Source organism: Ranitomeya imitator, chromosome 4 (genome assembly GCF_032444005.1).
Source record: "Ranitomeya imitator isolate aRanImi1 chromosome 4, aRanImi1.pri, whole genome shotgun sequence".
NCBI lineage: Eukaryota > Metazoa > Chordata > Amphibia > Anura > Dendrobatidae > Ranitomeya > Ranitomeya imitator.
The window spans coordinates 430,934,476-430,958,493 of NC_091285.1; the positions used below are offsets into that span (position 1 = coordinate 430,934,476).

General features: G+C 42.7%; 1 protein-coding gene across 2 annotated transcripts in view; it reads right to left on the minus strand.

Annotated features, from left to right (window-relative positions):
• Nucleotides 1–1,391: 1,391 nt before the first annotated feature.
• KTI12 (KTI12 chromatin associated homolog) overlaps nt 1,392–24,018 on the minus strand; it is a 92,406-nt gene continuing 69,779 nt past the window's right edge. For both annotated transcript variants that reach the window (XM_069765546.1, XM_069765545.1), the window contains exons 5-10: nt 18,108–18,163; nt 15,903–15,982; nt 14,157–14,316; nt 7,937–7,999; nt 7,022–7,092; nt 1,392–1,689 (exon numbers count right to left, since the gene is read on the minus strand). In XM_069765546.1, the coding sequence (XP_069621647.1) occupies nt 1,548–1,689; nt 7,022–7,092; nt 7,937–7,999; nt 14,157–14,316; nt 15,903–15,982; nt 18,108–18,163 (572 nt within the window). In that variant the 3' untranslated portion in view covers nt 1,392–1,547. The remainder of the gene's footprint in view (nt 1,690–7,021; nt 7,093–7,936; nt 8,000–14,156; nt 14,317–15,902; nt 15,983–18,107; nt 18,164–24,018) is intronic.

Below are 24,018 nucleotides of genomic sequence, written 5' to 3' on the forward strand. Positions count from 1 at the left end.
GTGTTCCTGCAGTGTTCGTGAACTTCCGTTAACTGCTTATTAGTGGGAGTTCAGGATGTATGCTATGGATCTGGCTATCAATAAAAATGTAGTGTCCAACCTCTTTAGCAGATTTATGATTATCTCAGGGTTTTTCTACATATGTTCTTAAAGGGAACCTGTCACCCCCAAAATTGAAGGTTAGCTAAGCCCACCGGCATCAGGGGCTTATCTACAGCATTCTGTAATGCTGTAGATAAGCCCACGATGTATCCTGAAAGATGAGAAAAAGAGGTTAGATTATTCTCATCCAGGGTCGGTCCCGATGCGGTCCGGTCCGACGGGCGTCGCGGTCCGGGGCCTTCCATCTTCTTCCAATGACGTCCTCTTCTTGTATTCACCTTGCGTCTCCTGCGCAGGCGTATTTTGTCTGCCCTGTTGAGGGAAGAGCAAAGTACTGCAGTGCGCAGGCGCCGGGAAAGGTCAGAGAGGCCCGGCGCCTGTGCACTGCAGTACTTTGCTCTGTCTTCAACACGGCAGACAAAGTACTCCGGAGCCGCAGCGTGAAGACAAGAAGAGGACGTCATCATATGAAGATCGGAGGCCCCGGACCGGACCAACAGAGGGAACGCCCCTGGGTGAGTATAATCTAACCTCTTTTTCTCATCTTTCAGGATACATCAGGGGCTTATCTACAGCATTACAGAATGCTGTAGATAAGCTCCTGATGTCGGTGGGCTTAGCTCACCTTCGATTTTGGGGGTGGCAGGTTCCCTTTAAGTGAAAATGTTTGTACACTTCTCAATGCATTGCAGTAGACTATAAACCTCAGAGAAGAAAAATTGGCAATGGAAAGGCAGCAAAACTTTGTAATTCTTATTCGGGCTGGAATCTGGGTTTAGTCACAAAGTGTGTCTAAAATCAAACTACGCATCGAAGACACTTATTATGCCAAATTGTTCTTCAAAAATACATTCTTGTGTGCTGCAACATTTATCACAAGAACTAATTTATATTTACAGGTTTAAGGGTATGTGCACACGTATTCTTGTCCACTGCGGATTTCTCCGCAGCAGATTTGATAAATATGCAGGGCAAAAACGCTGCGTTTTTGCTGCAGATGTATTGCGGATTTACCGCGGTATTTCTGCGGTTTTCACTGCAGTTTTACAACTGCGGTTTTCCATAGGAGCAGCTGTAAAACCGCTGTGGAATCCGCAGAAAGAAGTGACATGCTGTGGAATGTAAACCGCTGCGTTTCCTCGCGTTTTTTTTCTGCAGCATGTGCACAGCGTTTTTGGTTTCCCATAGGTTTACATTGAACTGTAAACTCATGGGAAACTGCTGTGGAGCCGCAGCGTTTTCCGCATCGTGTGCACTTACCCTAAGAAACATTCAACCACACAGTTAAATAAAAGCTGGCTTTTATGTTGTGAAAACAGATTTATTGCTAAAATCATGAAAATAAGAAAACTCCTCTTTGCCAATTACACTGTCCTTTTAAAATCTTGAATAACTGAAAATAGCAGCAGATCCTGTAACACGAGCAGCTCCTGCAGGACGCCTCTTCAGCGGAGACTTTGGTTCAGGTATTGCACAAACATATTTGCAAGCTGTGATATGTTCTCATTGGGATGAAGTTTGGTGTAGCTGATGAATTGCTGGCGAAGCCTCCGCAGCTCTGACATATTTAGGATACGTGGCAGCTGAATGTGGGAGCATTAAAGAAAATACTGCAGAATATTACAACCGTAGTGGTATAGCATGGAAAAATCTACACAGATAAGGGAAAGTGAAATGATTCACATACTGCTATCATTGGGTCCATGATAATTATTTGCAGCAAATGTTAAAGGGAACCTGTCAGAATCTTTAACCCCTCCACCCTCAAATATAATTTATATGACTGTGTAGCCCTTTAAAAGATCACTCAGTTTTTGTATTTATGACTCCAAAGTGATGTTCCAGCAGAGAGAAATCACATTTTTAAGCTGTGTCTGAAAGTACATTTGGGTACAATACACTTCTAGCTTCTCAGGCTCAAGTCTCAGTGGACAAACCTGTCAATCAGCCAGGAGAGGGTGCTGCTAGGTAGGAAATACAGAGTGAGGCTGAGAAGCTAGAACTGCATCATCACAACTCAATGCAATTTCTACTGGAGCCTTGCTTTGGGAGTCATAAAGGGATTGTCTGGAATATATTTTTTAAGGGCTAGACAATCATATTAAATGTTTGAGAAGCTAAACATTTATGACATATTCCCTTTAAGAATTGTAGTCACTTCATTATTAGGGGAAATTAACTATATATGTGCTTACTTTTCAAGCACATATATAGTTAATTTCCCCTAATAACTGATAACACCATAACCATCAAACCTACATAGTTCACAATAGTTACAAATGCGTATGAATATCACTGGCTGGTAGTCACAACACTTAACCCCTCTCACACCAGCTGCAATATTGTCCCTGTTCCCACCTCTGCCTCACTAACAGCAACAATGTTCTCCTTTGCATCCCTCTCCTACTAGCAGCAGTACTGTCCCCTTCCTACTACTCCCCCAGTAACAGCAGCATTGTCCTTCTTCCCACCCCTCTCCTACTTGCAGAAATGTTGTCCCCTTCTTACCTCTCCCCCAGTAACAGCTGCCTTGCCCTCTCTCCCACCACTCTACTACTTGCAGTAATGTTGTCCCCTTCTTCCTCTCCCCCAGTAACAGCTGCCTTGTCCTTCTTCCCACCCTTCTCCTACTAGCAGCAATGTTGTCCACTTTTTACCTCTTCCCCAGTAATAGCTGCCTTGCTCTCTCTCCCACCCCTCTCCTACTTGCAGCAATGTTGTCCCCTTCTTACCTCTCCCCCAGTAACAGCTGCCTTGCCCTCTCACCCACCCCTCTCCTACTTGCAGCAATGTTGTCCCCTTCTTACCTCTCCCCCAGTAACAGCTGCCTTGTCCTCCTTCCCACCCTTCTCCTACTAGCAGCAATGCTGTCCACTTTACCACTCCCCAGTAAGAGCAGCTTTGTCCGTCTTCCCACTCCTGTCCTACTTGAAAGCAATACTTTCCACTTCTTACCTCTCGTTCAGTAACAGCTGACTTGTCCATCTTCCCATCATTCTTCTACTAGCAGCAATGTTGTCCCCTTCTTACCTCTCCCCAGTAATAGCTGACTTGTCCTCTCTCCCGTCACTCTCCTACTTGCAGCAATGTTGTCCCCTTTTTACCTCTCCCCCAGAAACAGCTGCCTTGTCCTTCTTCCCATCCTTCTCCTACTAGCAGCAATGCTGTCCACTTTTTTACCACTCCCCCAGTAACAGCAGCCTCGTCCTTCTTTTTCCCACTACTGTCCTACGTGCAGCAAAGCGGTCACCTTCCTACCCACTGCCCCAGCAACAGCAGCCTTGTTCTCCTTTCCACCCATCTCCTACTTGCAGCAATGTTGCCCCTTTTTACCTCTCCCCCAGTAACAGCTGCCTTGTCCTTCTTCCCACCCTTCTCCTTCTAGCCGCAACTTTGTCTCCTCCTTACCTCTCTTCCAGTAACAGCAGCCTTTGCCTTTCTTTCCAAGACTTCCCCACTACCATATGTTGCTTAAAGAATAACCATGGTTTTAATTTAATAAATTGTACACATGGAAAATAAGCAACTTTATATGTCTTATCAGAGAAATCTGCTTCTTTCTCCTCCTTGATTGATCTTTAATTCTCAATTCTGTCTCTAGTGAATACAGGTTCTCCCATAAGTGAAATAGGAGATGACAGTTGATGCTCATGAAGTTCTATGGATGGGGGGCTAGAGAAAGACACGCACATTCTGCTACAAGTTCTCCTAAAAACAACAGTTATACTAAAAAAAAAAATTCTAATTGTCGTTTCAGGAGAACTTGCAACGACTGCCATCTCCTTTCTTAAAAATGGGACAATCTGTCTGCACTGAATAAACAGATTTTGTTTTTTTTTTTACAGAACAACTGATCAGATATGGAAGAGAAAGCAGTGGATATCTCCTATAAGATATTTTTAAAAAAAGTTCTTATTTTCTCCTTTACTATTGATTTATGAAAGAAAATTTAAAACGACGGTTACTCTTTAAGGAACATAAGCAAAAGTGGTATTTACAAAGAAAAAACAACTGATCTTTTTGTAATGTTGATTTTTTTTGTTCACTTTCCAGTCAATGCTGTTGAAACTATGCAGTTTTCACTTTGGACACTAGATGTCAGAAAATAAAGATAATTTTCTAAAAAGGGGAAAAAAATATCCTAACATAAGTAGGTAGAAAGAAAGTTCATGGCAAAACATCTGGTGAATGAGGGAAGATTGCAGATAACTGCACACATCAGTGGCCAGTATATAATATCAATGATAATTATCTACCGTTAAAGCCTCCATACACATTAGAAAATGTCAATGGCTGTGTTCTCCCTCAAGGTAAACCGCTGTCAGGAGAAAGGCAGGGACTCAAAACTCTGAGCTGACAATTTCTATGTATGGGCAATTTTAGTGTTGTGGTGTAGAACCATTGATTGTCCTTTATTATTCACGGTGAAATTTGACTCTTATTCACATGAAGCTTTATTTTTAAATCAGAAAAGATAGCATTTGGCTGAACCATCGTTTTTCTTACAGCTATATAATTTGTATGGGACGTTTTCTAAACCTTTTCTACTCGGGCCTGGCCAATCAATTCATGAGGATATTGGGGTCTCATCAGCAAACAAATACTAGTGCGCAGCCCCTGTGTTACCTTTCCATATGATACCATGAGCAGCATCAAATACTTCACAGTGCAACAGATCACCCCCATGAAGCTACAAATACCCCACTGCAGTGTAAAATACCTCCCAGCACTTCCACAGCAACTCCAGTGTAGCATGAAATGCCGCTCCAATACCACCAAATAGCAGCGTTTAACAAATACCTCCCCTACAATCCTGAATACACAAAATAATGCCCCAAATAAATACAGCACTGCAGTATATACCTCCCCTACAATCCTGAATACACAAAATAATGCCCCAAATAAATACAGCACTGCAGTATATACCTCCCCTACAATCCTGAATACACAAAATAATGCCCCAAATAAATACAGCACTGCAGTATATACCTCCCCTACAATCCTGAATACACAAAATAATGCCCCAAATAAATACAGCACTGCAGTATATACCTCCCCTACAATCCTGAACACAAAAATAATGCCCTAGATGCCCCAAATAAATACAGCACTGCAGTATATACCTCCCCTACAATCCTGAACACAAAAATAATGACCTAGATCACCCCAAATAAATACAGCACTGCAGTATATACCTCCCAAGCACCGACAAACAGAAGTGTAGCAGAAATACCTGCTCAACAATGCCCAATACACAAAATATTGCGCAGATGTACCAAATACCACAGTGCTGCAAAAAATACCTCTTTAAACGAGCTAAACATACACCACAGCTTAGCACAGTTGCTGCATAATCCCTAACAGCAGCATTAGGCTATGTGCACACGTAGAATGGTCCACTGCGGAGTTTTCCGCAGGGCAATAACACCGCGTTTTTCCTGTGGATTTATAGCGGATTTACCGCAGTTTTTGTGCGAATTCCACTGCGGTTTTACACCTGCGGTTTTCTATTATGGAGCAGGTGTAAAACCGCTGTGGATTCCGCAAAAAGAATTGACATGCTGCGAAATGTAAACTGCTGCGTTTCCGCGTGTTTTTTCCGCAGCATGTGCACAGCGTTTTTGGTTTCCCATAGGTTTACATTGTACTGTAAACTCATGGGAAAATGCTGCAGACCCGCAGCGGCCAATCCGCTGCAAAATCCGCATCGTGTGCACAGAGCCTTACCCTTCCCACATCTCCCTCACGGATTGCAACATTTTTCCTATTTCCACTGACAACAAAATTGTCCTCCATCCCACCCCATCCCTACTAAGGCTACTTTCACACATCAGTTTTTTTGCATCAGGCACAATCCGGCGAATGTTGGAAAAAACGGATCTTGCGCAGATTGTGAAAAACTGATGCGACGGAGCTGTATTTTTGACGGATCCGGCTAGCATATCTAGATTATTGGATAAAAAATTTTTTTGGTGCATGCTCAGATTAAAAAAAAACAGAATCTGGCGACGGAATCCGTCATTTTTCGGATCCGGCACCTTCCGGCTCCCATTCTAGCATCCGGCGCTTCCAGCTTTTTCGCCGGAGACAAAAAACTGTGCTATGGACGTGTTTTTTTTCCAAAAACCGGAAACGGCAGATTTGCCACATCCGGCAAAAAACGGATGAAACGCAATGTCATCCGGCACTAATACAAGTCTATGGGAAAAAAACGGATCCGGCGGCAACATTTGCCGGATCCGTTGTTTTTAAATTTAGCCGGATTGAGCCTGACAGCGAAAACCTGATGTGTGAAAGTAGCCTAACAGCTGCACTATTCCCATTTCTATTCCTTCCCCACTGACAATAGCATTGTTTCTTTTCCCACCCCTCCCTTATACATTATCCCCCTTCCCATCCTTCACTCGCTGACAGCAGCATTGCCCTTCACAGCTCTGCCCCACTAACAGTAAAACGGTCCCTCTTCCCACCCCTTCCCTTTTGGCAGCAGAATGTCCTCTCTTCCTAACCCTGCCCCCACAAGCAGCAGCATCGTCCACCCTTCCCTGATCCCCACCAGCAGCATGAGCTTTCTATCCATGACTCCCCCTATGGTAGCAGCATTCTCCACACCAGAGGAGACTCGACCATAGAGGGACCTGCACCTCACCAGCCAACGAGTCACCCGTCCCCAGTGGACTCCACATCACTGTTAGAAAATGCTCTGCAATGAGGAGTGGAGCAGAATTAGGGAAAAAATAATATATTGTAATACTAAAATCACTTTAAAATTGATATCTTGTTCACATCATGATATTCCCCTCACCACACAGTTTTGATCTCTCCACTAGCTTGTGCAAAAAAAAAAAAAATTTACAAACTGCGCAGTGTGAACCGTGCTACAGCCTGTAAAAGTCATGTCCATTTTTTCCAAAAGGATATTTTCTCCGTGGCTCCTGGCACCATAATAATATCTCCAGGAACACTGGTTTTCTGAGCACTTAGAACAGCCTGCGAAAACACATAAAAAGGTTACAATAAAAGCAATGTGCATCAATCTGCAGAAAGGCAAGGCATTACTTTTTTCCCCATTACAAAATACTTTGTTTCTACATTGAAGCATTTTAAGACCCACAAACTTTTAAATGTTCCACTTTAGCTTCAGGAGGGTTTTTTTCTGGATGATAAATATGTTTTGCGTCGGGGCAAAATGTAGCATATTGAACTTTTTTCAGGTGTTTTTCTTTATAGACAAATAAAACACTTAAAAGAAAAAACAAAACAGAAATCTTGCAATCTTCACATTGGTCACTAAGCCTAACGCTAAACTCATAGTTCCGTAAGTCATGTGTGTGGATCTTGCTGCAGAATTCCCTTCCATGTTGGCAGCAGGAAAAAAAACCCCAAAACATTTGCTAGCGATTTCTGTGGTACCAGCAGGGCTACTATCCCAGTCCTAGTGCATGTCGTTTGATCATTACAGCCTCGGATTGCATCCATTGTCACCTGAGATGCGGCAGAACTGGCATAAAAACCGTGGCGGGACCACAGTAATCACCAACAGAGGTGAGTCATTATTTTTTTCCAAACTTTACTTGTGGGTTTCACTAGCAGCTTGTCCTGCAATAATTTTCGCAGTATTCTGTTGGCAAATTTGACATTCTAAAACACTGCAAAACAAGTCAATTTCCTTCTTGAAAATAAAAGCAAAGCTTGGATGATACTACCAAAATTTCATCCACTGCAGATTGTCAGAAAATCACAAATTATCCATAGGGTCTGAACAAACCCTGCAGTTGTGAACAAAGCCATTTTCATCTTTGCACAGATACTTTCAGTAGTAGACTTCACTTACAGTCACCACATCTTGTGTCACCTTGTCCAATTCATGCAGAAAATTTGTGGAGGACAAAGGTTGCTGTTTGGAGAAAAAAAACGACAATGGTTGTTAGAATGCAAAGCTTGTACAAATCGTAATCGCTGAAATAAAAGAACAAACAAAAGCCCAACACATGATGGTTTACAAATTAGAGATTATCATCTCTTCCCCACTGCACACACTTTATGTTTTTGACCTTTCATTTTCTTTTTCCCTTGGAAGACTTGGAGAAAGAAAAAGTCTTGTTTTCTGGCCGAGATGTAGCACTGAATGTCATCAATCACTTTCTCCCCAAAAAACCAACAGAAAGAAAGGAGAAGAAAAAAAGGAATTCAACTATAGCTGCTTTGGGGTCATTTTTACAGTATTTACTATACAGTACAAATGACCTTGTAACTTTATTCTGTAAGTCATTACAGTTAGGCTACATCCACAGATCTGTGTGACGTGTCCTAGTGCTGTCCGTTTCTTTTTTTCTCGGAAAGCAAATGGATCGATATCGATATACACATCAGTTTGAAAAACAGACAATGTTTCTGGTCCATAAGCATTTCCCATTCTCAAAAGTTCTGTGTTCAGACTTGGCCATTAAAGTCTATGAGGATTAATGGAAACACTGAAGCTATAAGGCCCGATTCATCAAGATTGGTGCTGTTCACACCGGCCTTGATATAGTAACATAATAACATAGTTAGTAAGGCCGAAAAAAGACATTTGTCCATCCAGTTCAGCCTATATTCCATCATAATAAATCCCCAGATCTACGTCCTTCTACAGAACCTAATAATTGATGAGGAGATGGGCTGAAGTCAGTCGGCTTATGCCTCTTCATGAATCAGGAGTGTCGGGATGAGTGGTGTGCACATGTGCTTACGCCTCACCACAAATCCTACTCCCATCAGTACCAATGTAAGGTTTGTGGCATAGCGAATGCTGCAACTCGTCATTAATTTGATGAGTGGTGGTCATCACCCCCACCCACTTTGTCGGAGCTGGGTGAAAATGACGTGAGAACACAAAAATGTTAGAGCAGCCTCGAGTTGGGCCAAACTTTTGAGACATTTCAAATTCTTTTTATACCACAATACTGGCATAATAGATTTGATGAATCGCGCCAATAATTTGTACTTTAGAATTCCATCCTAGCATCCTACATTTTTAACTGATACATCACAGTGTCAATGGATGAAAAAAAGCTCATAATGTCTACCTTCTACAAATATAAAAAAGAATGCAACAAGCATGATACTTAGGGGGAAAAAAAAATCATAGGGCAACTCACAGAGGTGTGAATGTAGCCTAATGGCAATACCAACTTTTTATTTAGAAAATCACCAGTCTGAGGCTGCCCACTTTTTTAATACATAAAGAGAGGAGCCCCAGACTGGTGATACGCGCTCCAAGAGAGTTCCCTCCCTCTACAAGAAGCATATACCAATACCCTACAACGGATCATGCCTTCACAGACCAGGCCAGCAGCTTTATCTCATCCTCACCATGTAAACTGACAGAACAACCAAATTTTATTCCAGGTTACCTAGTGGTTAACTTTTTTTTTTTTTTATATAATCCAAAATAACAGTCTAAAGAGAAATAACCAACACATAATAAAGTGTAATGAGTACAAAGTAGCAGAATTCCTAGGAAAATATGTAATAGCAGAGAATGTGAATATACAGCCAGTCTGCTCACAGGCACAAATGTGAATGACAGATGGATATAAAAGATAGGTCTCCAAGCACTGCTTGACCCAGAAACTGTTAGTACTTGATATCTATTTATATAATTGCCTTAAATTGTCTGTCATCCACTTCCGTCTGGACATCCTGGAATCCCACAATCCACCGCGCCGCAACGGAAGTTCTCCGACTGCCATATTGGAATACCCAAGTGATGGGTATTCCAATATGGCACCCAATGGTGGTACCAGGCCCTTTCACAGTACCACCAGCGGGTCATCACCGGACCCCCCGCTGCGGCAGGGCTGCAGAGGGAGAGAGCTGGATGGCGGGTGGAGAGCGGGGCTGTTAAGGGAGAGAGCAGGAGGTGGGTGGAGAGCTTGGCTGCTGAGGTAGAGAGAAGGATGGTCAGTGGACACAGGGGCTGCGGAGGGACAGAGCGAGATGGCGAGTGGAGAGCGCGACGGCAGGTAGAGAAAGGCTGCAGAGGGAGAGCACCGGACAGCCAGTGGAGAGCGGGGCTGCGGAGGGAAAGAGCGGGACGGCCAGTGGAGAGCAGGGCTGAGGGGGAAAACGAGGCTGTGGAGGGAGAATGCGGGACGGCGATTGTAGAGTGGGGCTGCAGAAGGAGAGAGCGAGATGGTGGATGGACAGCTGGGCAGCGGAGGAAGACAGCGGGCTGCTGATGTAGAAAGCAGGATGGCCAGTTGACACAAGGTATGTGAAAGAACACAGCGGGACTGTGGATGGACAGCGGGGCTGCTGAGAGAGAATGCGAGCCGGTGGGCGGAGAGCTGGGCTTTGGAGGGACAAAGCGGGACGGTGAGTGGAGAGTGGGGCTGCGCACATGGGAGCAGAGATTCTCAATGCTGCAAAGCCTGGCCCCATCGCAACATTACCGCCCTCCCGATGCGATAGCATCGGGCCTCCATCTAGTCTCATTAGATCCATGGCTTTGCAATCAGATGCCTCTTATAATGTGACTAGATGGAGGCCCGATGCTATCGCATCGGGAGGGCTGTAATGTTGCGATGGGGCAGGCTTTGCAGCGCTGAGAATCTCTGCTCCCATGTGCGCAGCCCCGCTCTCCACTCGCCGTCCCGCTTTGTCCCTCCAAAGCCCAGATCTCGCATTCTCTCTCAGCAGCCCCGCTGTCCATCCACCGTCCCGCTGTCTTCTTTCACATACGTTGTGTCCACTGGCCATCCTGCTTTCTCCCTAAGCAGCTCTGCAGCCCAACTGTCCATCGACCGTCACGCTCTCTCCTTCTGCAGCCCCACTCTACTGCGCAAGGGCCTGGTACCACCAGCGGGTACCATATTGGAATACCCATCACTTGGGTATTCCAATATGGTGGTCGTCGAACTTCCGAAGCGGCGCAGTGGATTGTGGGATTCGAAGATGTCCAGACGGAAGTGGATGACAGACTATTTAAGGCAATTATATAAATAGATACTGGAACTACTCGAGGACCATGTATACTGGCTGATAATTGGGAGAAAGAGATCCTAGAGGAAGAGCTTCTAGTTTTAAACTTGCTGGCATTCACCTGACAAATGAGCTAGATGCTCATTATTTGGATGAAATAATTTTTAAAGGTTGCTTAAAAATGATCGGTCACTGTGAAAAAAGGACAAGTGCTGGGAACAACAATGATATCCTACAAAACGATCATGTCACGGATCCCACCGTGCTGCCACCAATTGTCACGTATCCACTTCTCAGCACGCGACTTGGGGTTGCGCCTGTAAGGGTTAATCCATCTCCCCTCTCTCAGTCCAGCATTCAACCTCTGTTGTAATGGGAGCATAAATCACACACCGACCCAGGCCACACACCCGCTCATACACGCTGCCACCACTCACTGAACACACAGGCAATGAGTCCAGGAAATATTACTACTTCTGTCTGCCAATCATAAGGATCAAACACTTTAAGGCTATGGATTCTTTAGAACATACAAGGTTCAACTTGTTAAAATTTTATGCTTTAATACAAAAAGGTACAGTGCTTACAATAAAGAAAAAGGTATAAAAATATGGTAATAAAAAGACATGCAAATATGCAAAACAGTTATAAAATAAACAGGAGAAAACTTACAGAAATAGCTAACTTTGTAGTCTGCTTTCTGCTCCCTGAGGGGGTGAATATGGACTGGAACACATCAGCTCGGCTGCCCCTCAATCTGTGAACACGATTCTTTGTATACAGGCCAGATTTAAAGAGTCACCCTGGAGGTCAGATTTCTAGACCAGCCTCTCAGGTTGATATTATAATTGCTTGTTTTTTTCATTGGCCCATGGCCACTCCACCAATGAATATATTATTTTCCTCTGAACACTCCTTGTCTAAAGTTTCTCACAGATAGATAGTGTCAGGCTGTAATTGACATCTCTCTTCAAAAGAGCTAAAGGTGTGAAAGGTTTCCCCTTCTTCCTGGTTCCCACATGACCCCCTGCCGAGATTGGAGACAGTAGACTGCCATATCAAGATACATATGTTATGACCTTTGTGAGACCTGCAGTTTCAGGGCAGATGTTAAACTACTGCTAGTTACACATATAAACCTATACATATTTCACTACACACATATATACCTATATATATTCCACTACAGATCATATTAATAGTTGCTCTGTTTGCATTGGAGCTGCCGGCGGCTTGTCTACACAGGCTTCGAAACGACTGCTGTCAAACGATATTAATCTGCAGATATGGTGTTAACATGCAGGTTTAATAGCGATCCAATTCTGTCCTGCCACAATACTGAAAATTAGGTTATGGGGAGGAGATAAAATGTATTCCTCCCAGGAGCGGACAAAGAAAGAAACATAATGTAGCAATAGAGACCCTGATTCCCGTGATGTGACACTTACTGTAGTTTTGATAAAATCACTCTCAGGAGATTATTAAATTACTAGATGGCAGCCCGATTCTAAAGAATCGGGAGTCTAGAATCCATATATACTTTATTTATTCAAATGTAAGAATAATACAATTAATAAATAATAGTAAGAAAGAACAAAAATAATAGGCAGTATATGGAGAAAACACCAAACAAAAGTTCAAAATTGGTGTGAAAATGTCACTGAACCACTTCACAACTAAATATATATAGTTTTGGTAAATGGTATTATCATTTTTTTTGACGAAATTCGGCAGGAGCTTGAAGAGCAACGTCACTGGGCCCGCCTCCACGCAGTAGAAACTTGCTGTGAGGTAAAAATTCAAAAATCACACCAAAATGGCGGGCGGAGTGTGTCACAGTACGGCACGTTTCTGATTGGTCGCTCGCAGCAGGCGGCAACCAATCAGACACTGGACACTGTTGACGTCACTTATCTCCGGACATTAGCTCCGGACATTAGCTCCGGACATTAGCTCCGGACAGGAAGTTGGCACAAATTGCAGGAAGTAGTATTCTAGGCAATTATATATTAGACTAGAGGACTAGTAATCCAGCCATCATGTAGTCGTCATTCATGATCAATGTATTACCTGCACTGATTGGCAGCTTTCTGCCTATGCACAATGTACAACTTGGGGGAGATGTATCAAGCTATATTCAACAAAATGATGGCCTAAATTGTAAGAAAAAAAAACAGTCTCATTATGTGTAGTGTATTTATGCCTTCCAGACACTCCTGCCCCTTGTCCAACAAAAGTGGTGTGGTTTGCCAGGAAGAGACATATCCCAATGTACAGCATACAGAAAACTTGCCTAAATTTTGGCACAAATTTCTATCGCAAAGATTAACAATAGGTGGTGGAAACGTCGACAAACAGGCTAAACATGTGCCAAATTTATCGAATAGCATTGTCAATTATGATCAATCTGTCGGTAATCGCTTAATGGCCTCTTAATACGACTGTCCAGATTACTACGAACAAAGAACAACCATTATTCTAGAATCTGTTCATTCATAATATTGCTTTGATATAAACAGAGTAGCACAAGTTAATACACTTGTTCTGTAATGATAGAATATCAGCAGCAGATCTCCTGTTTAGATAGGACAATGTGCTGCTGAAAATGATGATTGTACTGCCGGCATAAGCAATCTATTCACCTGACAACAGAGTGTTTTGCACGCTTGCTGCATGAGTGGCAACATTTTTACACAAGCTGATCTTTTGAGAAGATGTTTTCTATCAGCTAGTCTAAATAAGCCTTTAGATGCAATGATTAGAAATTAGAGAGATAGGACTGAATGTTATTGATCCTGGGTTTATATATGTCGGCCTAATTATCAAACGACTGCTGATCATCTACATGAAAGCTAACCAGTGATCATTTAATGGCCTGTTTAGACTAGTATTCTATGTGCATTAATTACCAGCAGCAAGTCCCCTGCTTAACAGGACAATGTGCTGCCAACAAGGATTTTTAAGCTGGCTAAAAATAATTTTGCTTGTTCATTGATGATCAGCAGCCTATTTAGATGGACTGGAAGTCAGGAACAAGTGTTCCTAAGAATGTCTGTCCATGGTAAAGTAGACAATTGTGAATTACACACCGTTTGGGTAGACTGGTTAGGCGGAGGAGCTTTCCTGTGAAAAATTGCATCACTAATCTGATCCAGTGGCAGGACATCATCCTTATGAACAGTAAAGAGAGGACTGTCCCAGCGATTTCGAGAATCTGGAGCCTCAAACCTCTGTACCAAAGCATCAAACCTGTCATAAGAGAGAAATACGGCTTCACCATTTAAACTATGACATTTGTTATTGACAGCGTGACTGACATGACACAATGCAGGGCACAAACTAACAAATCAGGTTTTACAAACCCCAATATGTCATAAAACCTAAGATATGACTAATGCTTTATATGTGATAAAAATGATCAGCAAATGACTCAACAAGTAAAGGCAAGCAATATACATTTGTGAAAGAATGATCTATTATACAAGACGCAAGAGAGTACTAAGGATAAGCATGCAGAATCTAAACAAAGATGCTGGGAAGAAAATTAAGCTGGTGCCTAACACAAAAGCCTCAATGAGCAGACAAAATCAATTCTTGCTCAATGCTAGGGTATAATACATTTAATGAGTTTTCCTGTCATTATTTGGGACTTTGTACTTATTGGACGGACAGTCCCATAGGGTGAAGTTAATTACATTCATTTCTATCTGGAAGAGTTAGAAATATAATCAATCCCGCATTAAGTGAAGGCCGCTTGGACTACTACACATAACGTCTGGTTAGGCATTTTAAGACTTATTTGGGCCAGAAAATAAAATATTAAAAAATAACCCAAGGCTTGTAATAATACAAACCGCTGACTTTATTCCTCTGATCATGGAGTGGATGCTGAGTTTTCAGCCTTTTGTACTCGGTGCTGTCTGTAATCAAGCAGTTACCGCGACTGGATTATATATTAACAAGGAGCAAAAGAAAGATAATTGTTTGCAGAACAAACTGTTTTAAATTGAAAATGACTTAATATTCAGTACGTCTCAAACTAATCCCTGAACATCTGAAAATCTTTCTTGCTCATCTGCAATTCAAAGAGTTCCGTGTAGAAATAAAAGACGTACAAGAATTCCAGTAGCCGTTGATGGCAGCTTTGAACTAACCGATTCAGAAATCTGTACAACCCCCCTGAGAGCGGCTTATGGTACCACGCTTTCTAAACCCGCTTCTAATGAATTATTCTCTGTTTGTCTTCAAGGCTAAATTAGGATTTTTTTTTTTCTTCTATCAGTTTTGAAAAATAAACGGATAAAGCGGTGCAATGCAAAGAATGGAGATAGCTTTGAGCGTATTCTCTATTTGCAGTCAAAGTCTCTGCGGTAAAAGGCAATCTCATCCCTATAGAATATTAATAATGGTCCTTCTTTAGAGGTATGTTCATACCCAGCTTTTTTCCCCCCGTAAAGTCTCTGTGAAAACCGACCACAAAATGCCTTCCATTATTTTTAGATCAGAAATAAGTGTTGCCTTCCATATTTTATCTACCATTTCAATGCCATCTATGGAAGTGGCTTCTGCTTGGAAACTGGCGGGTCGTCACACTCACGGAATGCTGCTAATCTGCTCGCGCACTGATCGCACTCCAAACTATAAATCCATGGAGCATATCAGAGGGTCAGCCTCAGTTTTTTGCTACAAAGACACACTGGATTATTCAAATGTATGAACATACCCTAAAAGGAACGTTTTTAACCATATTATTGCTTGCGAGGGTGACGCAACGGTCCTACTAGATGACAGAACTGTTAAAAATTGGTGGTACAGCCAAGGCTTCAATTACTTACACTGCCTGTGTATACTGATCGTCCTGCGGTCTGTCCTGGTTCCAGCCAGAGCTTGTGTCAGGAGAGGTTAGACAATGAATCTGCAGTAACACAAGAGTAATAGTCTCAAACAGTATTTCATTATCATCCTTCATGGTTCCCCAAAATTGGATCCTTAGGTTAAAGGAAAGCCATCATCAGAAAATAACCTACCATTTAAATCAGGTTTTTGTTTTACATGTATTTAAAAAATAACTTTTTTTCCCCAATATCATAATCTTTAGAAAAAAAATATATAGAAATTTTTGCAATTTTTACGCTGGCCAATTTTGCGATTTTAGACTCCTATTTACTGTCCTTTCAGGAAGAATTTTCAGCAAGGATCCTTATGAGCAGAGGCAGGATTACAATGACTGGCAACAACTTGAATACACAGCTGATAACACATCAATTACAAGAGGCAATGTTGCTGCTGACCCTCCACAATGACCATTATTGGGCCATAATGAACTGTATGGAGCATTATATGTGGCACATTTTTATATGGAGCATCTTATGGGGCCATAATGAACTGTATGCAACATTATATGTGGCACATTTTAACACAACCTACGATGTTTCAATCAATTTTTACTTTTATTGGTATCTATTTTTATTTTTGACATTTACCAGTAGATGCTGCATTTCCCACCCTAGGCTTGTACTCGAGTCAATAAGTTTTCCCAGTTTTTTTGTGGCAAAATTAGGGGGGTCGGCTTATACTCGGGTCAACTTATACTCGAGTATATACGGTAATAGCTAGGGACACACCCTTAAAAGATAATTGACGGGGTTTTTACATGAACAAAAGTTAATTTTATTCACTAGATCTTGGAATAAAAAAATTCCACAATTGGATGTGAATAAAAAAATTATCTGTGCTGAGATAATCTTATAAATGGGCCCCTGCTGCGTACTGTGTAATGGCTGCTTCTGACCATGCAGGAACAAAATGTGCATCTTATATTTAATCCAAGATCTAGTAAATAAAATTAACTTTTGTTCGTGGGTAAACCCCTTTCAGGAGTAGTCTTCAACAGGTACAATTTCTATGCACTGCTTAATAACCATTGCATTATTTTTTAATTATACAGGCTGGTTCAAAAGGATTGTGAAAAATTATTGCCATGGTATTCAACATGAAAAGATAAGTAAGTTTTATCTATGCACTACAAATGCTCAAAGTGATTTTCATTGGTGACACGGCAGATGTGTTAGGCGGTAGTCCGGTTCTGTCCAGGCCACCATATCCTTTGGTCATTCAGACCCTATGGTTGATGACATACACAAAGACCTTGATGTAGCCCCACAAAAAGAATTTGCTGGGTGGTAGATCTGGCGATTGTGGAGGCTAGCACAACATCAGTGAATGGACATAAGAAAACACATCACTGAACAGTGGAGTCCAAATCCAAGGAAACTTGCATAGTGTGTCTTTTGACATTAAAGGGAATCTGTCACCTACTTTTTCGAATATCTAAGCTTCAGCCACCACCATCAGGGGCTTATCTACAACATTCTGTAATGCTGTAGATAAGCCCCCAATGTAACCTGAAAGATAAGAAAAACAAGTTAGATTATACTCACCCAGGGGCGGTCCCGGTTCGGTCCGGTCGGCGTCACGGTTCGGGTCCGGCGCCTCCCATCTTCATGCAATGACGTCATCTTCTTTCCATCCTACCCGGCTCTTCCGCAGACGTACTTTATCTGCTCTGTTGAGGGCAGAGCAAAGTACTGCAGTGCGCAGGTGTCGGGAAAGGTCCAAGAAGCTCAGCGCCTGCACACTGCAGTACTTTGTCTGCCCTCAACAGAGCAGATAAAGTACGCCTGTGCAGGAGCCGCAACAGGAAGCAAGGAAGAGGACGTCATCGCATGAAGATGGGAGGCGCCAGACCCGGGCCGCGACGACCATTGGACTGGACCGCCCCTGGGTGAGTATAATCGATCTTGTTTTTCTTATCTTTCAGGTTACAGGATTACAGAACATTACACATTACAGAATGCTGTAGATAAGCCCCTGATGCCGGGGGCCGCAGCTTATATATGAAAAAGTAGGTGACAGATTCCCTTTAATAAATTTGTGCTAAGTTCTCTAACTTATGAATACCGAGACTATAATTGTGCACTATCCTTTTTGAATCACTGTATTCTACTCATGCACAAGGAAACATTAGCAGTCTGTCATACCAGGCAGTGTGGGGTCTGGACATGTTTTATTAGACAAAACAGCTCATACCTATACCCTGCAAAAGAAGAAGAGATCAGTTGGTCACAAATTACAAAGTGAAAAAAGATCACGCATTTTTAATATTTATTTTTCCATATCCTTTTACTCTACTGTATTGGTGTCATATTGTAAACCTTATGTCCCAGGAGATCAGCAATTCTCCAAACCCCACACATCCACGTTTGCATCTGGTTATCAAGATAATGCCACAGACATTAGGCAAAATCAGGCAGCAATAGTAGACATCAGGAAAAAAATGAATTCCTATGTTCTCTGTAGGTTTTCTTTAACCCTTTAGTGACAGCCAATTTTGTACTTAATGACCCAGACAATTTTTACAATTCTGACCAGTGTCACTTTATGAGGTTATAACTCTGGAAAGCTTCAACAGATCCCACTGATTCGACGAATGTTTTTTAGTGACATATTGTACTTCATGTTAGTGGTAAAATTTCTTCAATATGACTTTCTTTTATTTACGAAAAAAAAAAGAAATTTGATGAAAATATTGATACAGGAAAGATACAGTATATATCTTGGTACCATGTTAGCCAGTAGATAGAAAAGTATTTAGAATTGAGAGTCCTCAGTGGTTGATACCTTTTAATGGCTAACTGAAAAGATGGTAACAAATTGCAAGCTTTCGAGACTACTCAAGCAAAAATATTGAACATATTCCCATTTCCAAACTTTTCATTTTTGTGCCCTTAAATCAGAGAGTCATATCGCACACCATAGTTAATAAATAACATTTTCCACATGTCTACGTTACATCAGCACAATTTTGGAAACATTTTTTTTGTTAGGAAGTTATAAGGTTAAAAGTTGACCAGCAATTTCTCATTTTTCCAACAAAATTTTCAAAACAATTTTGTTTTAGGGACAACCTCACATTTGAAGTGAGTTTGGGGGGGGGGGGGGGGGGGTCAATGTAACAGAAAATACCCAAAAGTGACACCATCAAATTTGTTGTGCAATTTCTCCTGAGTACACCGATAACCCGTATGTAGGGAATAGCCACTGTTTGGGTGCATGGCAGGGCTCAGAAGGGAAGGAGTACTGTTTGACTTTTTGAACGCAAAATTGGCCGGAATCAATGGCAGGCGCCATGTCGCATTTGGAGACCCCCGATGAACAATAAACAGTAGAAACCTCCCAATTCTAACTCCAACACAACCCTAACTCCAACACAACCCTAATGGATAAAAATACAATTTTTTTTTATTTTATTATTTTTACCTAACTAAAGGGGTGATAAAGGGGAGGTTGACTTACATTGTTTTTTATTTTGATCACTGTGATAGACCCTATCAAGGTGATCAAAATGAACCAACAGGAAAAATCTCCTATTGTTGCCAGGTGGCGGCTGGCAGATCTCGGCGGTCGCACTGCGCATGCGCCCACCATTTTCTTCCCGGAAGAAGTTACCAAGGGCCAGGGTACCCCATTTATCTCTCCTCTGGTATGCTAGAACATAAATTAATGGAAAATCGGCCTTTTTTTTTAACGGTCGCCGTAATTCGGTGAATGCTGAGGGGGGGGGGCGCTATAACCTTATTTCTCAGTGCTGTTAAAAAGCGGATCGCCGATAGATGCTTCTGCACAGGAGCGGCTTTTTTTCTTATAGCAAAATGGCGTTGGCACAGTAGTATATACTGCGTTCTGAATTATGCTACCGCGGCGCCATTTTGAGGGAAGAATTTTTTTTTCCCTCAACAAATTTATATCACTACATAAAAATGCGTATATGGATATTATAGATCCAATCATGCTACAGTGCAGGCGCCGCCTACGTGATGAATGTAAAAAATTTTTTTCAAAACAATAAGATATACAGTACAGGTGCATCTCACAAAATTGTAATATCATCAAAATGTTAATCTATTTCAGTTCTTCAATACAAAAAGTGAAACTCATTATATAGATCACTCTGTTTGTAAAGACTATTTCAGGTATTTATTTCTGTTAATGTTGATAATTATGGCTTGCAGCGAATAAAAACCCAAAAGTAATTATCTCAGTAAATTAGAATACTTTATAACACCAGCTTGAAAAATGATCTCAAAATCCTAAATGTTGGTCTACTGAAATGTATGTTCATTAATTGCACTCAATACTTGGTTGGGGCTCCTTTGGCATCAATTACTGCATCAATGTGGCGTGGCATAGAGGCGTTCAGTCTGTGGCACTGCTGAGGTGTTATGGAAGCCCAGGTTGCTTTAATAGCAGCCTTCAGTTCATCTGCATTGTTGGGTCTGGTGTCTCTCATCTTCTTCTTGACAATACCACATAGATTCTCTATTTGGTTAAGGTCTGACGAGTTTGCGCGCCAATCAAGCAAAGTGATACTTTGTTTTTAAACCAGGTATTGGTACTTTTGGCAGTGTGGACAGGTGCCAAGTCCTGCTGGAGAATGAAATTTCCATCTCCAATAAGCTTGTCGGCAGAGGGAAGCATGATCACATAGTATTACAAAACTTCTTATATTGGCATGTGCAATTGATTTATGCAAATATTGTTGAAAGTACAGTTCCTTTTTAACATGTTGAAAACCAATGTTTGTTTTACCATGCAGGATATCGATAGACAGAAAAATGGGGGCACCACGGTAAGTGGGACTCAAACCAGGCCTAAAAACTGTCACAAGTGTATAGAGAGAAGAAAAAGTAGGCTGTTATGAACAGGTGATTCAGAACCACAATGGACCTGGTGGTTACGAGCACAGAAAATGACCTGATAGTTGCTAATCACATAGGACGAGCTCTGAGACGTGGGAACTCTGCTGACCACAATTCCTAATCCTATCACACCACACTAGAGGTAGCCGTGGAGCGCTCCTGACCAGACCTAGGTGCCTCGGGCACAGCCTGAGAAACTAGCTAGCCCTGAAGATAGAAAAATAAGCCTACCTTGCCTCAGAGAAAATTCCCCAAAGGAAAAGGCAGCCCCCCACATATAATGACTGAGCAAAGATGAAAACACAAACACAGAGATGAAATAGATTTTAGCAAAGTGAGGCCCGACTTACTAAATAGACCGAGGATAGGAAAGATAGCTTTGCGGTCAGCACAAAAACCTACAAACAACCACGCAGAGGGCGCAAAAAGACCCTCCGCACCGACTAACGGTACGGAGGTGCTTCCTCTGCGTCCCAGAGCTTCCAGCAAGCAAGACAAACCAATATAGCAAGCTGGACAGAAAAAATAGCAAACAAAAGTAACACAATCAGAACTTAGCTTATGCAGGGCAGACAGGCCACAAGAACGATCCAGGAGAGAGCAAGACTAATACTGGAACATTGACTGGAGGCCAGGAACAAAGAACTAGGTGGAGTCAAATAGAGCAGCACCTAACGACCTAACCTCGTCACCTGAGGAAGGAAACTCAGAAGCCGCAGCCCCACTCACATCCACCAAAGGAAGCTCATGGACAGAACCAGCCGAAGTACCACTCATGACCACAGGAGGGAGCTTGACCACAGAATTCACAACAGTACCCCCCCTTGAGGAGGGGTCACCGAACCCTCACCAGAGCCCCCAGGCCGACCAGGATGAGCCAAATGAAAGGCACGAACCAGATCGGCAGCATGAACATCAGAGGCAAAGACCCAGGAATTATCTTCCTGACCATAACCCTTCCACTTAACCAGGTACTGGAGTTTCCGTCTTGAAATACGAGAATCCAAAATCTTCTCCATTATATACTCCAACTCCCCCTCAACCAAAACCGGGGCAGGAGGATCAACGGATGGAACCACAGGTGTCACGTATCTCCGCAACAATGACCTATGGAACACATTATGGATGGAAAAAGAAGCTGGAAGGGTCAAACGAAAAGACACAGGATTAAGAACTTCAGAAATCCTATACGGACCAATGAAACGAGGCTTAAACTTAGGAGAGGAAACCTTCATAGGAATATAACGAGACGACAACCAAACCAAATCCCCAACACGAAGTCGGGGACCCACACAGCGCCGGCGGTTAGCGAAACGTTGAGCCTTCTCCTGGGACAATGTCAAATTGTCCACTACATGAGTCCAAATCTGCTGCAACCTATCCACCACAGTATCCACACCAGGACAGTCCGAAGACTCAACCTGCCCTGAAGAGAAACGAGGATGGAAACCAGAATTGCAGAAAAACGGCGAAACCAAAGTAGCCGAGCTGGCCTGATTATTAAGGGCGAACTCAGCCAAAGGCAAAAAGGACACCCAATCATCCTGATCAGCAGAAAAAAAACATCTCAGATATGTTTCCAAGGTCTGATTGGTTCGTTCAGTCTGGCCATTTGTCTGAGGATGGAAAGCCGAGGAAAAAGACAAATCAATGCCCATCCTAGCACAAAAGGCTCGCCAAAACCTCGAAACAAACTGGGAACCTCTGTCAGAAACGATGTTCTCTGGAATGCCATGTAAACGAGCCACATGCTGGAAAAACAATGGCACCAAATCAGAGGAGGAAGGCAATTTAGACAAGGGCACCAAATGGACCATCTTAGAGAAGCGATCACAAACCACCCAAATGACCGACATCTTTTGAGAGATGGGGAGATCCGAAATAAAATCCATAGAGATATGTGTCCAGGGCCTCTTCGGGACCGGCAAGGGCAAAAGCAACCCACTGGCACGAGAACAGCAGGGCTTAGCCCGAGCACAAATCCCACAGGACTGCACAAACGAACGCACATCCCGCGACAGAGACGGCCACCAAAAGGATCTAGCCACCAAATCTCTGGTACCAAAGATTCCAGGATGACCAGCCAACACCGAACAATGAACCTCAGAGATAACTCTACTCGTCCATCTATCCGGGACAAACAATTTCTCCGTCGGGCAACGGTCAGGTCTATTAGCCTGAAATTTTTGCAGCACCCGCCGCAAATCAGGGGAGATGGCAGACAAAATTACCCCCTCTTTGAGAATACCCGCCGGCTCAGGCAAACCCGGAGAGTCGGGCACGAAACTCCTAGACAGGGCATCCGCCTTCACATTTTTAGAGCCCGGAAGGTACGAAACCACAAAGTCAAAACGGGAGAAAAACAGCGACCAACGAGCCTGTCTAGGATTCAACCGCTTGGCAGACTCGAGATAAGTCAAGTTCTTGTGATCAGTCAAGACCACCACGCGATGCTTAGCTCCTTCAAGCCAATGACGCCACTCCTCGAATACCCACCTCATGGCCAGCAACTCTCGATTGCCAACATCATAATTACGCTCAGCAGGCGAAAACTTCCTGGAAAAGAAGGCACATGGTTTCATCACCGAGCCATCAGAACCTCTTTGCGACAAAACAGCCCCTGCTCCAATCTCAGAAGCATCAACCTCGACCTGGAACGGGAGCGAAACATCTGGCTGGCACAACACAGGGGCAGAAGAAAAACGACGCTTCAACTCCTGAAAAGCTTCCACAGCAGCAGAAGACCAATTGACCACATCAGCACCCTTCTTGGTTAAATCAGTCAACGGTTTAGCAATACTAGAAAAATTATTGATGAAGCGACGATAAAAATTAGCAAAGCCCAGGAACTTTTGCAGACTCTTCAGAGATGTCGGCTGAGTCCAATCATAAATGGCCTGAACTTTGACAGGGTCCATCTCGATAGTAGAAGGGGAAAAAATGATACCCAAAAATGAAACCTTCTGAACACCAAAGAGACACTTTGACCCCTTCACAAACAAAGAATTCGCACGCAGGACCTGGAACACCATTCTAACCTGCTTCACGTGCGACTCCCAATCATCCGAGAAGACCAAAATGTCATCCAAGTACACAATCAGGAATTTATCCAGGTACTCTCGGAAGATGTCATGCATAAAGGACTGAAATACAGATGGAGCATTGGAAAGCCCGAATGGCATAACCAGGTACT